This window comes from Mesoplodon bidens (assembly GCF_964165515.1).
Source record: "Mesoplodon bidens genome assembly, chromosome: 7".
In the NCBI taxonomy this organism is placed as follows: Eukaryota; Metazoa; Chordata; class Mammalia; order Artiodactyla; family Ziphiidae; genus Mesoplodon; species Mesoplodon bidens.
In genome coordinates, this window is record NC_138164.1 from 13,849,830 (window position 1) to 13,863,583 (window position 13,754).

Below are 13,754 nucleotides of genomic sequence, written 5' to 3' on the forward strand. Positions count from 1 at the left end.
TAAAGTTATACGTCATCAGGCAATTTGAGTGCAGATATCAAAAATATTTAGGAATCTACTTTTCCATAATATAGTTCATGTTAATCTATTTTATCTATAGGAGTGAAACATGGGCACTTTTCTACTGTATCATTCAACTTCTACTGTATCATTCAACTTTGTATCTCTAGTACTTAGCAAGGTGCATGGCAGGAAATAGGCCCTCAGTTGTATTGCTTTGTTGGAATTATGGTTAATGGATATCTGTAAGCGAACTTAGTCTAGAGAAGTGTTTGAGAGCACTGTCTTTGCGGTGAGGCTGCGTGGGTTGAATCCCAACTCCACTCCTTTCTAAGGAGATTATTTAAATGTCTCGAAGCCTCTGCTTTCTGACCTATAAAATTGATATAATAGTGTATACCGTGGGGTTGTTGTAAAGATTAAGTGAGGTAATTCATGTTAGTATCCTTACTGCAGTGGCTAGTAGGTGACAAATGCCCAATAAGTGTTATGGGGTTTTATTTTATGTAGTAGTTTATCAAAAAAGGAGATGGGTTCATTTAGCAGAGTTAATTCTTAACGGACCCTTGCTGACTCCTGTTTCATACCTTTGTATTAAATTTTAAAATTCACTTTGTTATGTGCATTCTCAGCTTGGTATAGCATATAGATAATTAACTCTCCAGCCACTTAGCCAGTCTACCATCTAGCTTTTTCTGTAAAGTAGAAATGATCTCCCTCACAGAGTTTTTATTGTGAGGATCGAAGGTCGTGTACAGGCATACCTCGTTTTACGGTGCTTTGCTTTACTGTATTTTGCAGATACTGCGTTTGGGTTTTTATTGTTTGTTTTTTGTAAACAAATCGAAGGTTTGTGGCAACCCTGTGTTGTCAGATGATGGTTATTATTTTTTAAATTAAGGTGTGTATATTGTTTTTTTACACAATACTACTGCACACTTAATAGACTATAGTATAGTGTAAACATAACTTTTATATGCACTGGGAAACAAAATTTGTGTGACTCACTTGATTGCACTGATCTAGAACCGAATCCACAATGCTCGAAGGTGTATTTTGAAATAGCAAGCAGAGTATGAATATAAAGTATTATTCTATATACCTGAGACTATCATTCACATTGCTTTTTCCTGCACTATTGTTTTGCCTGAGAATCCATGGAAAACACAAGATAACATGCTTCTTAGAATCATTCAGTGTAACAAACCATAAATACTAGGACTTTAGAACCAAAAGAAATCTAGAAGTCCTTTAGTAAAATCCAACCTTGTGACTGGCATTCTTCTATTCTCTTCTTGTCTACCTTCTCTCCTCACTTTTTTTTTGTTGTTTTTTTTCTTTTCCTAAAACGTGTCTATTGTCTTTATAGTACTTAGTTTTACAGTTTTATCCAGGCATTTTTTTCCTCTCCAGATATAAAATCCTCTTGATCAGATGGGTGTCATATGCATTTGGATCTTTTTTAAGAGATCTGACTTAGTTGCACTTTGGCTATAAGATTGGAAAATGAGGCACTTAAAATCTTTTGAGATGATATAATTTTACACTGACAGGCTGGAACCAGATATACTACAGATTGCTTCCACACATCTTTGGTACAGCCATCTGTGATTCTAGTTCTAGGTCTGAATGCTGTGCCCAGTAGCATAACCATGCCATTCTGAGGCCTAGCTTTACAGGAATAGAGACTTCTTTGGAGGACCTAAGAGTCTGTCTTATTCTGCTTAACATTGAGAAACCTTGTATTAACTTGGGGATGATTGGTAACAGCTCTTGCTGCTTCCAGACCTTAGGCACAACTTTTGAAGACTTTTTAGGTAAGAAGATGATGGAATGGCAAGTAGTTCATTATTGAGGGAAACATGGAAGTTGCTTCTTTTGGCAACCAAATTTCATATCAAGTCAGGAATGTCAAATTATTTTGAGAAATTATTTTGTTAACCAAGTCTAATTGGTCGTTTATTAAATTTATAGTTAAGAATTAGAGCATTCTTAATCCTTTTGTAATTCATTCCTCCTGCTAACATGGATTTATTGCCAAAAGAATTATTTTCCTATATTCTCAAAGTCTTTAAATGCATGTCTTCATTGGTTACTATGGTAAAATTGGGGTGTGTTCCTTAAGCTGGAGATGTTCTTTTTGAAATTACTATCTTCCGTCTCCTTTTTTTCTGGGTAGCAGTAGATGTCTTAACCATTGCTTACCTCCTCCACAGTACCCATATTTTTTTCCCCTGAAATTAAGGTTCTTAAATTCAACTGGTCCTAGGAAGTAAAAAGAAGCAGCTACTCTAAAAGCAGCTAGCTGGGCCATTTGGAGCCTTTTCAGGCACTATACTTTTGTAAAATGCCTCTCAGTACTAGGAAATTGGAAGGTATCCCATTCTTTGGTTGTAGGCAACAGAGACCAACTTGGGTTAACTTAATTAAGCAAAAGGAAATTTATTGAATATCAGGAATTCACAAGATTAGGGAGAAGTCTCGAGAAACACACTTGGCATTGGCCAAGAACCAAGGCAACCCTAAAGGGCTCAGGAAGCTGTAAATTCTTATAGGATGCACTATAGCAATTTGAGTTCTTAGAAGGGAGCATTCAGCCAGCCTGACTTCAGTCATTGTCCTCCATTTAGCTGAGGAAGTTGGCTAGACTATCCATTGGGGTGGGGAGGATGTAATTCCTCAAAAGGAAGGTTAGGGTGCTGCTAAGAAAGGGGAATGGATAGTAGGGTTATAAAAACACAATAAATACATACTGGCTCAGTCCCTAGACCTTACAGTGGAACATGGACCTTGGAGAGCTAAAGTGGCAGAATCAGACCTTAAGGTCATGGGGTTGTTTCTGGTTTTTGTGTTGTTTTTTTTGGTGGGTTTTGTTTTTATTTTTGGTTGCTTTGTTTTGTTTTTGGTGGCCTTAGGGTATAAATCACACAATTCTCACATTTTAAGTATACAATTCATTGTTTTTTAGTATATTCACAGTTGTGCAGTCACACAACTAAAACAGTCAGTTTTAGAACATTTTTTCATCACCCCAAAAAGAAACTTCTTTAGTAATCACCCTTCATCTTCCCCTAGCTCTAAGCAACCACTAATCTGCTTTCTGTCTGTATGGATTGGCTTATTCTGGACAATTTCACGTAAATGGAATCATACAATATATGCTCTTTTGTGACTGGCTTTTTTGACTTAGCATGTTTTTAGGGCTCATCCGTATTGGAGCATGTGTCAGTACTCCATTCCTTTTTATTGTTGAATAATATTCCACTGTATAGCTGTACCACATTGGTTTATCCATTCTTCAGTTGTAGGGTTGTTTCCACTGTTAGCTGTTAATGAATAATGCTCCTTTGAACACTGGTGTACGAATTTTTGTGTGGAGATATTTTCATTTCTCTTTGGTATATACCTAGGAGTAGAATTGCTGGTTCATATGGTAACTCTTTAACCTTTTGAGGAACTGCCAGACTGTTTTCCAAAATGGCTGTACATTGTACTTAGTGGTGTATGAGGTACTGATTTCTCTGTTTGCAAACCGAAGTTCAAATCCTGGTTCTAGCATTTCTTGCTTTGTGACCTTCGGTAAAACAGTCTGAGGATCCATTTGTCAGTTGTAAAACAAAACATACCTAACTTGAAAGGATATAATTAACGTTAAGTATCTAAGCATAGTGTCCATCACAGTAAATTTTTAAAAATTATTTAGCTTCCTTCCTCCTTTCTCTTCTCCCTGGCAGCTCCCCATGACTTCCTCTTGGGTTTCAAAGCTGTCTGAGTTGGACTTGAATTCTCTTGCTTCATATTACTTAATCTTCCTAGCAAACAGTGGTAAGAGACGGTGTAGATATACTGGATTTCCTGACTGCTAATCATACTGATCACCATATGAGATGAAATACAGTGCATCTTAACTTACAGACTAGCTTACTTTGTTAAAGTCCTATCCTTAAACAGTTTCTGTAGAGCTTCTGTCAGAGTAGAGGAATAGAAGTCAATGAATGGCCTTTAAGTCAAAAGATAAACCCCAAATAGGAATTAGGATACCCCCAGTCTAATTCTGCCCTGTCTTACTTCATTCAGAAGTCTTATCTTTTTTTATTATTATTATTAATTTGTATTGGAGTATGGTTGCTTTACTATGCTGTGTTAGCCTCCACTGCACAACAAAATGAATCAGCCATACACATACAGGTATCCCCTCCCTTTTGGACTTCCCTCCCATTTAGGTTACCACAGTGCATTAGGTAGAGTTCCCTGTGCTGTACGGTACGTTCCCATCAGTTGTCTATTTTGTACATAGTTTCAATAATGGATATGTGTCAATCCCAGTCCCTCCCTCCCCACCCCTTTCCCCCTTGGTATCCATACATTTGTTCTCTACGTCCAAATCTCTTTCTGCTTTGCAAATAAGATCATGTATACCATTTTTCTAGATTCCATATATATATATATATATATGCGTTATTATACGACATTTGCTTTTCTCTTTCTGACTTCACTCTGTATGACTCTCAATTCATCTGTGTCTCTACAAATGACCCAATTTCGTTCCTCCTTATGGCTGAGTAATATTCCATTGTATATATGTACCACATCTTCTTTGTCCATTTCTCTGTTGATGGACATTTAGCTTACTTCCATGTCCTGGCTATTGTAAATAATGTTGCTGTGAACATTGGGGTGCATGTGTTTTTTTTTTGAATTATGGTTTTCTCTGGGTATATGCCCAGTAGTGGGATTGTTGGGTTATATTGTAGTTCTATTTTTAGTTTTCTACGGAACCTCCATACTGTTCTCCATAGTGGCTGTATCAATTTATATTCCCACCAACAGTGCAAGAGGGTTCCCTTTTCTCCACACCCTCTCCAGCATTTATTGTTTGTAGATTTTTTGATGATGGCCATTCTGACCGGTGTGAGGTGATACCTCATTGTGGTTTTGATTTGCATTTCTCTGATAGTGATGTTGAGCATCCTTTCATGTGTTTGTTGGCCATGTTTATGTCTTCTTTGGAGAAATGTCTATTTAGGTCTTCTGCCCATTTTTGGATTGGGTTGTTTGTCTTTTTGCTATTGAGCTGCGTGAGCTGCTTGTATATTTTGGAGATTAATCTTTGTCAGTTGCTTCGTTTGCAAATATTTTCTCCCATTCTGAGGGTTGTCTTTTCGTCTTGTTTATGGTTTCCAGAAGTCTTATCCTTTTAAAGAACCTGATTCAGGAAGTCACTGGGAGACTACCTAGCCTTTTTTTCTGCTGTAGAACTGAGTAGTATGCAGGTAGCCTGTTTAAAAACCATAGAAGAGAATGAACGCATGGGGATGGGGATAATGGGCCTTCAGGTCAACAAAAGGTTAATAGAGTTGACTCAAAGTAGGAGGGAAGAGATTAAGAGCAAAGGGTCAAAACCAAGGTTTTCTTCTTTGACCTGCTTTACCATACATAATAAGCAGACTGTTTAATGCTGGCTGTAGGAACAAGATAATAGAGTATTGTCACTGAATCATTTTCGGAGTTGTTCTGGCAGCTATGTTAGTTATTCTGACCATATGGAACCCATCTAACCCGTGTGATTGGGGTTCTAGAATAAGAGTCATGGTGGGAAATGAAAGTCGTGATGCTTATGATTTAGATATTTCTCCAGTAATGGTGTTTTGTTTTGTTTTGTTTTGTTTTTTGGCTGCGTTGAGTCGCAGCGAGCGGGGGCTGCTCTTCATTGTGGTGCGCAGGCTTCTCATTGCAGTGGCTTCTCCTGTTGCGGAGCCTGGACTCTAGGCGTGTGGGCTTCAGTAGTTGTGGCACAAGGGCTCAGTAGTTGGGGCTCAGTAGTTGGGGCATGAGGGCTCAGTAGTTGTGGCTCATGGACTCTAGAGCACAGGCTCAGTAGTTGTGGCACACAGGCTTAGTTGCTCCGAGGCATGTGGGATTTTCCCGGCCCAGGGCTCGAACCCGTGTCCCCTGCGTTGGCAGGCGGATTCCTAACCACGGCGCCACCAGGGAAGTCCTTCAGTAACAGTTTTAAAGTGCTAGAGATACTTGTTTTGATCATTAGCTCAAGCACAGAAAGAGCTAATTATTTTAGTGATTGTGAATCTCTTTTCCTAATTTATTTTCCTAATTTTCTAGTTTTAGAAATTAAAATGTTTGGTTTTAGAAATTGAAATGCTCTGCTTCCTTTCTGTTTATACCTGTTTTACTTTTTAAAATTCTCTCCATATATGTGTATTTAATATTTAGTAATTGTTAGGAATCCTTTGCTATTGTCTAGGAAATTTGTCCTAATAAGAAATATTATCTTCTGCAAAACACATAAGACAAACTAAGCCAAATATGAAAACGAGAAGTCAGCCTTGGTAATGTGACCATGGATCAAGATAACTGGAATAGAGTTGAGACTCCAGTTGAGCACATCTCAGGACAGAAGTTGGCTGTGAGACAGACATTGGACATATGTAATACGATTTAAAAAAAAAATCAAATAGGACCCGAGGTTAAACTTTTCCAGCTGATTCCTGTTTTGTGTAGGGATAAATTGTCCAACCTACAATTTTTCATTGTGGTCAAATTGGTTTACTAGTCTCAGAATATCTTATTACAGTCTTTCCTTTGAATATTGTTTGTGCTGTCTTTTCCTCCAGTTTTTAATTGTGAAATGTCCTTTGCTTTTTTTCCTCTCTGTATTCATGATGTTAGCCCAAGTTACTCGTCTTGGTTGTTGATGCTCAGCTTCCTTAGACATCATATTTGCACATGCAGACTTACATATACAGTTTTTTTTATTACTTGAGTATGTGTTTTATAAGCAGTTCTGGTAAATGTCAGTTGATACTGATGGTGATGTGGACTGGTCCTGCTGATTTATTTGGTCTCTACTTATTCTTGTAAAATACTTCAAAATAATACCAAAGAGCTGTGTATACTTTCAGTGTGTTTTAGAGAAGAATTTGCTTATGTACTGTTTTTATTCACAAGTAATTTGCATTGTCTTATCTCTTCTAGGAGGAGAGCATTCCCATTGCTTTATCTGGTAGGGATATTTTAGCTAGAGCAAAAAACGGAACAGGCAAGAGCGGTGCCTACCTCATTCCCTTACTTGAACGGCTAGACCTGAAGAAGGACAATATACAAGGTTAGTTGTTTGTTTAAACTGTAAATGGCGATTTAAATCTTGGAGCTAGTACCATCTTTTTTTAGTCAGAACTTAAATAATCTGGAATTCGTATTTATCCTTTTCACGGTTTTTGGCCTGGTTGTCTTGTAAAAATGATTCCTAACTTTTTAAAGAGATTTCTAGTTTTCAGAGTTCTATTACATATTACACAGCTATGACAACATTCCAGTGAGATAGGCAAAATAAGATTATTGTCCTATAGATAGGAAAAGCTAAGATCTTGAGAAGTTAAATTATCTGACATAGATACTTACAAACTATGGAACTGAAATGTTTCTTGTGACAGCTGTGTGTCTGCAGAGTTCCTTGTAGAAACATGAACTTTTTCTCTTTAAAGCCTTGTGGTTTGGGCTTCCCTGGTGGTGCAGTGGTTGGGAATCTGCCTGCCAGTGTAGTGGACATGGGTTCGAGCCCTGGTCCGCAAAGATCCCACATGCCGCGGAGCAGCTAGGCCCGTGAGCCACAGCTGCTGAGGCCTGTGCGCCTAGAGCCCGTGCTCTGCAGCAGGAGAGGCCACTGTAATGAGAAGCCCACGCATGGTAACGAAGAGTGGCCCTGCTCGCCGCAACTGGAGAGGGCCCACGCACAGCAACGAAGACCCAACACAGCCAAAAATAAATATATAAAAAATAAATTTAAAAAATTAAAAAAAAAAAAAAGCCTTGTGGTTTGGGGATTTTAAGAGGTTAGGCAGTAAAGAAGAAACAAATTTCCATAACTGTACCCAGAGTAAGCTAATAGAGTTAAGTTTTCATCTCTGAAGCTTTTTCTTAAATTTTCAGCTGTTTTTTTCCCCAGCTTTCTTGATCTATAATTATTATTTCTGCCATCTCTCTGTTACTTACTTTCGTATGATATAAATAGAACTGGGCGGCAAGAGTTTCTTATATGGGTATTTTGACTAGTGAATCTCTTACTAAAATATTAATGAACTTTGGGCTAATAATTGACAAAGAACCCTTTAAGGGTTTGTAACTAAGAAGAGTACAAGAATTGTACAGCATTGTTACTGAGGAAGAGTCTAAACCTGGAACACTATAATAGGTTCTCTCTCTTTTTTTTAAAGGAAATTTATTCATTTGAGTGTCTTAATTACAAGGGAAAGTATTTCTGTAGCTTCTTAAACTCTTAATATATGCTGTTTTTTTTCTGTTTTCTCTGTTATTTGTTATTTTCCAGCAATGGTGATTGTTCCCACTAGAGAACTTGCTCTACAGGTCAGTCAAATTTGCATCCAGGTCAGCAAACACATGGGAGGGGCTAAAGTGATGGCAACCACAGGAGGAACCAATTTACGAGATGACATAATGAGGCTTGATGATACAGGTAGGAAATGATTGATGTAAGGTGGCTGGCTCTCTGGAATTCCACGTACAGGTGTTTCCTTTCAGTAACTTATTAAAATTGTTTTTTAAATTAATAAGAAACAAACATTGCAGTAGAAAAATGAATAAAGGAAATGACCATTTCATTCAAGCAGAAAAACAAATTGTTTTAGTAATTGAAAGAATATTCAGCCTTACTAGTAATTTTTTAAATTGCACATAAAAACAGTAAAGTGATATTGTACCTATCTGATTGACAAGGTTAATTCAGATTGGCAAGGCTAATTAGTAACCAGTAATGTGAGTTTGTGGAGAAATTGGCTGTCTTGCAACATGGGGGTATAAATTGATATAATCTCTGTGGTGGGCAATTTGGCATTATATTTCAAAATTATAAATGTATATTTTTAAGAATCTGTTTTTGAAGAAATAATTGGACAAATGCAAGGTTGTTTACTACAGCATGGTTTGTAGTAATGAAAAAATTGGAGCAACCTGAATGTCAGGGGAGTTCGGCTAAAATACATTGGGTATAGTCTGAAGGGAATTCCACACGGCCATTAAAGAGTGAAGCTGACCTGTATTCATTTTTTAATGAAGAGTTCTCCATGATACATTATTTAGTGAAAAAAGAAAACAGCAAGAATGAAATCCACTTATATAAAATTATACATAGAATTTTAGTCAAAATTTTATATATGATTATCATTTGATTATTTTAATTACTATATTCTTTGTGCTGTCCTATTATTTAAAATGATTATTTTATTTGATCCTTATTACAGTCTTCGGAAGACCATAGATCTAGATTAAAGGCAAGCTACTGTATCAGAAGCTTGGCATACCTTTTGTTTTTCCTTGGGGGTTGCCCCAAGACAAGGAAGTATGCCCCTTATTTGGAGCAGGTGATTTGGGAAGTTGTAGCCCCACCCCCATGTAGCAGTGAAACTAACAGGTATTCTCTAGCCAACCAAAGATGAAATGAAAATCCATATTCTAAAACACATCTTTGCCTCTTTGTATTATTCCTACCTCTACAGCAGTATTTCTGATAAAATATATGATATAAACCTTTACTATATCTTTTTTGCCCCAACTAAAATTAACGAAAATATGTTTTCTAACCTTGTGTAGTGCATGTCGTGATAGCTACCCCTGGGAGAATCCTGGATCTTATCAAGAAAGGAGTAGCAAAAGTTGATCATGTCCAGATGATAGTATTGGATGAGGTAATGTCTCTTCATTTGGAAACATACTATTCTGTAGTACTCTGGCTTTGTTCATAACTGCCAGTGAATGAAGCATAACCTCTTTGTGGTTTTGAGCTTTTATTTTATTTTATTTTTTAATTTTTGGCTGCATTGGGTCTTCATTGCTGTGCGCAGGCTTTCTCTAGTTGTGGCGAGCAGGGGCTACTCTTCGTTGCGGTGGGTGGGCTTCTCATTGCGGTGGCTTCTCTTGTTGCAGAACACAGGCTCTAGGCACACGGGCTTCGGTAGTTGTGGCACACAGGCTCAGTAGTTGTGGCTCGCAGGCTCAGTAGTTGTGGCACATGGGCTTAGTTGCTCTGCGGCTTGTGGGATCTTCCCGGACCAGAGCTCGACCCCATGTCCCCTGCATTGGCAGGCAAATTCTTAATCACTCTGCCACCAGGGAAGTCCCTATGACCTTTTAATAAATGCATGACTCTTGTCGGTTCAAAGTAATTTGCTTATAAAACATGTTTTACCCTTTAAAAACAATAGATGATAGGAATTTATAGGACTAAATCAGCCTTGTGTCTTTTTCTTAGTAAAGCCAGGTTTTTATTTTTCAGTAAGAGAAGTTGTTGAATAATCTCAAAGCCAAGTTCATTCTAAGTCTCTTTCCATTCTGTGATTCATCTTAAGAAGCATGTAATGTCTCTAACCCCTCATTTAACATACAACTTTGTATTGTTTGGTTTTTCGTCTCTGTTATAATGTGTTATCTCACCAGGTTATAAGTGCCTTTTAAGAACTTATTCAGCTCTGCATCCTTAGGACCTAGCAGTGTTTTATACCTATATGAAATCAGTGTTGATGTTTTTAAAGTTATTTTCCTGTTTGGTCTGTGTTTTAGATTACTAGAGCAGTTTCGTCATCTAATTCAGAACAAGTTTTTATCTTTGAGTAATGAGAGAGCACATTTATTAGTTACTTACTGCGTGCTAGCACGAAGTGCTTTACATGTTTTTTTCATTTAATTTTTGCAAGAATCCTATAAGGTAGGTATCCTATAAAGTAGTTACTACAGTAAGAAGACATCTTAATTTTTAAATTGTGGAAACTGAAATAGTGAGTGGTTAATAAACCTCCCAACATAGCTAATAAGCGAAGGAGACAAGTTTTAAACCCAGGTAGTTGGACTCTGCAGCCTGTACTTTTAACCACTATACCATAATGTCTCTGTAATGGAAGTCACATTAAAATTTTGTTATGGGAACAAGGATTATATCTGTCTAGGACTTTTTTTCCTTGGAAGATGAGTATTACAGACTTTTCCCCTTCTGAATCACCGGTAATGTGTCTTGGTGCCTTTGGACTATGCAGTGTTGTAGAGGACTTACTGTTTACAACCAGGAGCATTCCATGAACTTGCTGGATGATGCCTTATTAACCAAAGACCTTAGACATTATTTCATTGTGTTTAAGATCGTCTTCTCTTTGTACTGCAGGCAGATAAGTTGCTGTCACAGGATTTTGTGCAGATAATGGAGGATATTATTCTCACGCTACCTAAAAACAGACAGATTTTATTATATTCTGCTACTTTCCCTCTTAGTGTACAGAAGTTCATGGTGAGTATAAACCTGTACTTGGAAGCAGTACTATCCTGTTGTCCATGAGTATATCTTTATCCATAATTACATCTTACTACTAGTCTATATTACACTGATTTCAAGTTTTGGGCTTTTTCTTCAGCTGATCAATTAAGGTTTGTTGTTCATAAGTTAACTGATTTTTTTAAGATACAAAAGTAATTTGATTCTTATTTGTTCACTTAGCTTTTGGTGTCAGACTGACATAGCCATTGATGCTAGATAAATTGATTACAGCATAATTCTATATTTAAAGTACAAAATAGTAACTTAGCTGTATATCTGAATGTTATATCTCCCATTTTGTGGTAATTTACTTCTTCCATGACAGATAATAACGTTTTAAAGAGGGCTGCATCCCTTAAAGTAAGAGTTTATCAAGCAGAAATGTATGAGGATATATTCTGAGTTTAAGAAATAGATTCTGCTTTCATTTAAATATGAGACTCTTCTTTTTTTCAGAATTCCCATTTGCAGAAACCCTATGAGATTAACCTGATGGAGGAGCTAACTTTGAAGGGAGTAACCCAGTACTACGCATATGTAACTGAGCGCCAAAAAGTACACTGCCTCAACACACTTTTCTCCAGGGTAAGTCTGTTAGGCTTTAGCGGCTGAATGTTGTCCGTTACTTACTACTTAACCTCAGTAAAACAAACAGTTGTATCAGTTTTCTCACCATTTTCTTTTTCTTTTCTTTTCTTTTTTTTTTTTTAATACTTATTTATTTGGCTGCTCCGGGTCTTAGTTGTGGCATGCAGGATCTTTTAAGTTGCAGCATGTGGGCTCTTAGTTGCGGCATGCAGGATCTAGTTCCCTGACCAGGGATCAAACCCGGGCACCCTGCACTGGGAGCACGGACTCTTAACCACTGGACAACCAGGGAAGTCGCTCTCAGCATTTTCAATGTAAAAAAAATTCCTTAGTTTTTCCTAAAGGTAGTTTGAGTTGTTGATCTGAAGCTGATACTGTATGATTGTCAAGTCAAGGCACTTCTAATTTGATTCTAAAATAATTTGACCTTAGTTACAGATAATCCTCATTCTCAGTAATTATAATTGTTCCGTTGTAGGCAGATTCTGTTTTTGCAAATTCGCCTACTTGCCAAAATTTCCTTGTCACCGCGAAGTCAGTACTCAGGTGCTCTTGAGGTCATTTGCAGACATACGTGAAGAATTTGAGACCTCATGCGGTTTCCCCCTGCTTTCTTGTTTCAGCTCATACTATAAATGAACACCCTTTTCACAGTCTATTTAGTGCCACATTTCCCACATTTCTGTGCTTTTCTGTTGATTTCACTCTTTTAAATGGCCCCTAGGCATAGTGCTGAAGTGTTGTCCTAAGTACAAGAAGAATGATGTGCCTTGCAGAGATAACGTATTAGATAAACTTCATAAAGGCATGAGTTACAGAGCTGTGGGCCATGAGTAAATAAGGTGTCTTTAAACAGTAACACTATTTGAGCCAAATTCTTTGGTGGTCCAGTGGTTAGGACTCCGCGCCTCCACTGCAGAGGGCATGGATTTGATCCCAGGTCAGGGAACTAGGATCCTGCAAGCTGTGTGGCAGGGGAAAAAAACAAACAAACAAACAGTAACACACATAAAACAAGGTTATCTGTTGACCCGTTGATGAAGCAGTTAAGTGTTCCTCACAGGAACCTAACCCTGTATTTCCCCTGGAAGCAGTGGTCCTATATTCAGTAATTCAGTGTTTCCAGTAACTGTATAGAACATAACTACCTCAAGTAATGAGAATTGGCCGTGTTTTACTCCTGTTGGCAATTATGCGGCCCTTATGAAAAATACTCTGCTACAATAAAACTTACTCTACAATAAAAATTATCTTCAACTACTATGTAAATGAATAGTACTTAAAATTTTTACAGTTTTGCATCTCTCTTGTATCATGAGATTCTAAGTCTTAGATGATATTTTCAAGATTTGGCAAAGTTAATGAAGGTTTTTGTTTTCCTTCCTTATGTCATCTTTTGTTTTGTTTTCCCCCTGTGCTCAGCTTCAGATAAACCAGTCGATCATTTTCTGTAACTCCTCTCAGAGAGTTGAATTGCTAGCCAAGAAGATTTCTCAACTGGGTTATTCTTGCTTCTATATCCATGCTAAAATGAGGCAGGTGAGTATAAAACTTGAACTTGTATAGATTTTTTTAAAAACGTTTTTCTTAGTATTTCTTGGATTTTGTTTTGTTTTAATGCTCTTCCAAATGCCCTGAGTTTGAGAATAAATTATTCCTTAGGCAAAGGACCATTCATTTTAACCTCTCTGAGGTTAGGTTTTCTAACTACAAACAGGGGTAATAGTACATATTCATACCTCACAAGGTTGTCAGGAAGATTGAGATTATGTATGAATGAATAGTTTGTAAGTTGCCAAGCATAATAGAAATGTGAGATTTTATTCCCTTC

The 13,754-nt window shown here is 37.3% G+C and overlaps 1 protein-coding gene across 6 annotated transcripts in view; it reads left to right on the forward strand.

Annotated features, from left to right (window-relative positions):
* Nucleotides 1-13,754, forward strand: part of DDX6 (DEAD-box helicase 6) — a 36,919-nt gene that overhangs the window by 10,813 nt on the left and 12,352 nt on the right. For all 6 annotated transcript variants that reach the window (XM_081240938.1, XM_081240937.1, XM_081240939.1 and 3 more), the window contains exons 5-10: nt 6,994-7,123; nt 8,345-8,491; nt 9,625-9,719; nt 11,186-11,308; nt 11,792-11,920; nt 13,346-13,462. In XM_081240938.1, the coding sequence (XP_081097064.1) occupies nt 6,994-7,123; nt 8,345-8,491; nt 9,625-9,719; nt 11,186-11,308; nt 11,792-11,920; nt 13,346-13,462 (741 nt within the window). The remainder of the gene's footprint in view (nt 1-6,993; nt 7,124-8,344; nt 8,492-9,624; nt 9,720-11,185; nt 11,309-11,791; nt 11,921-13,345; nt 13,463-13,754) is intronic.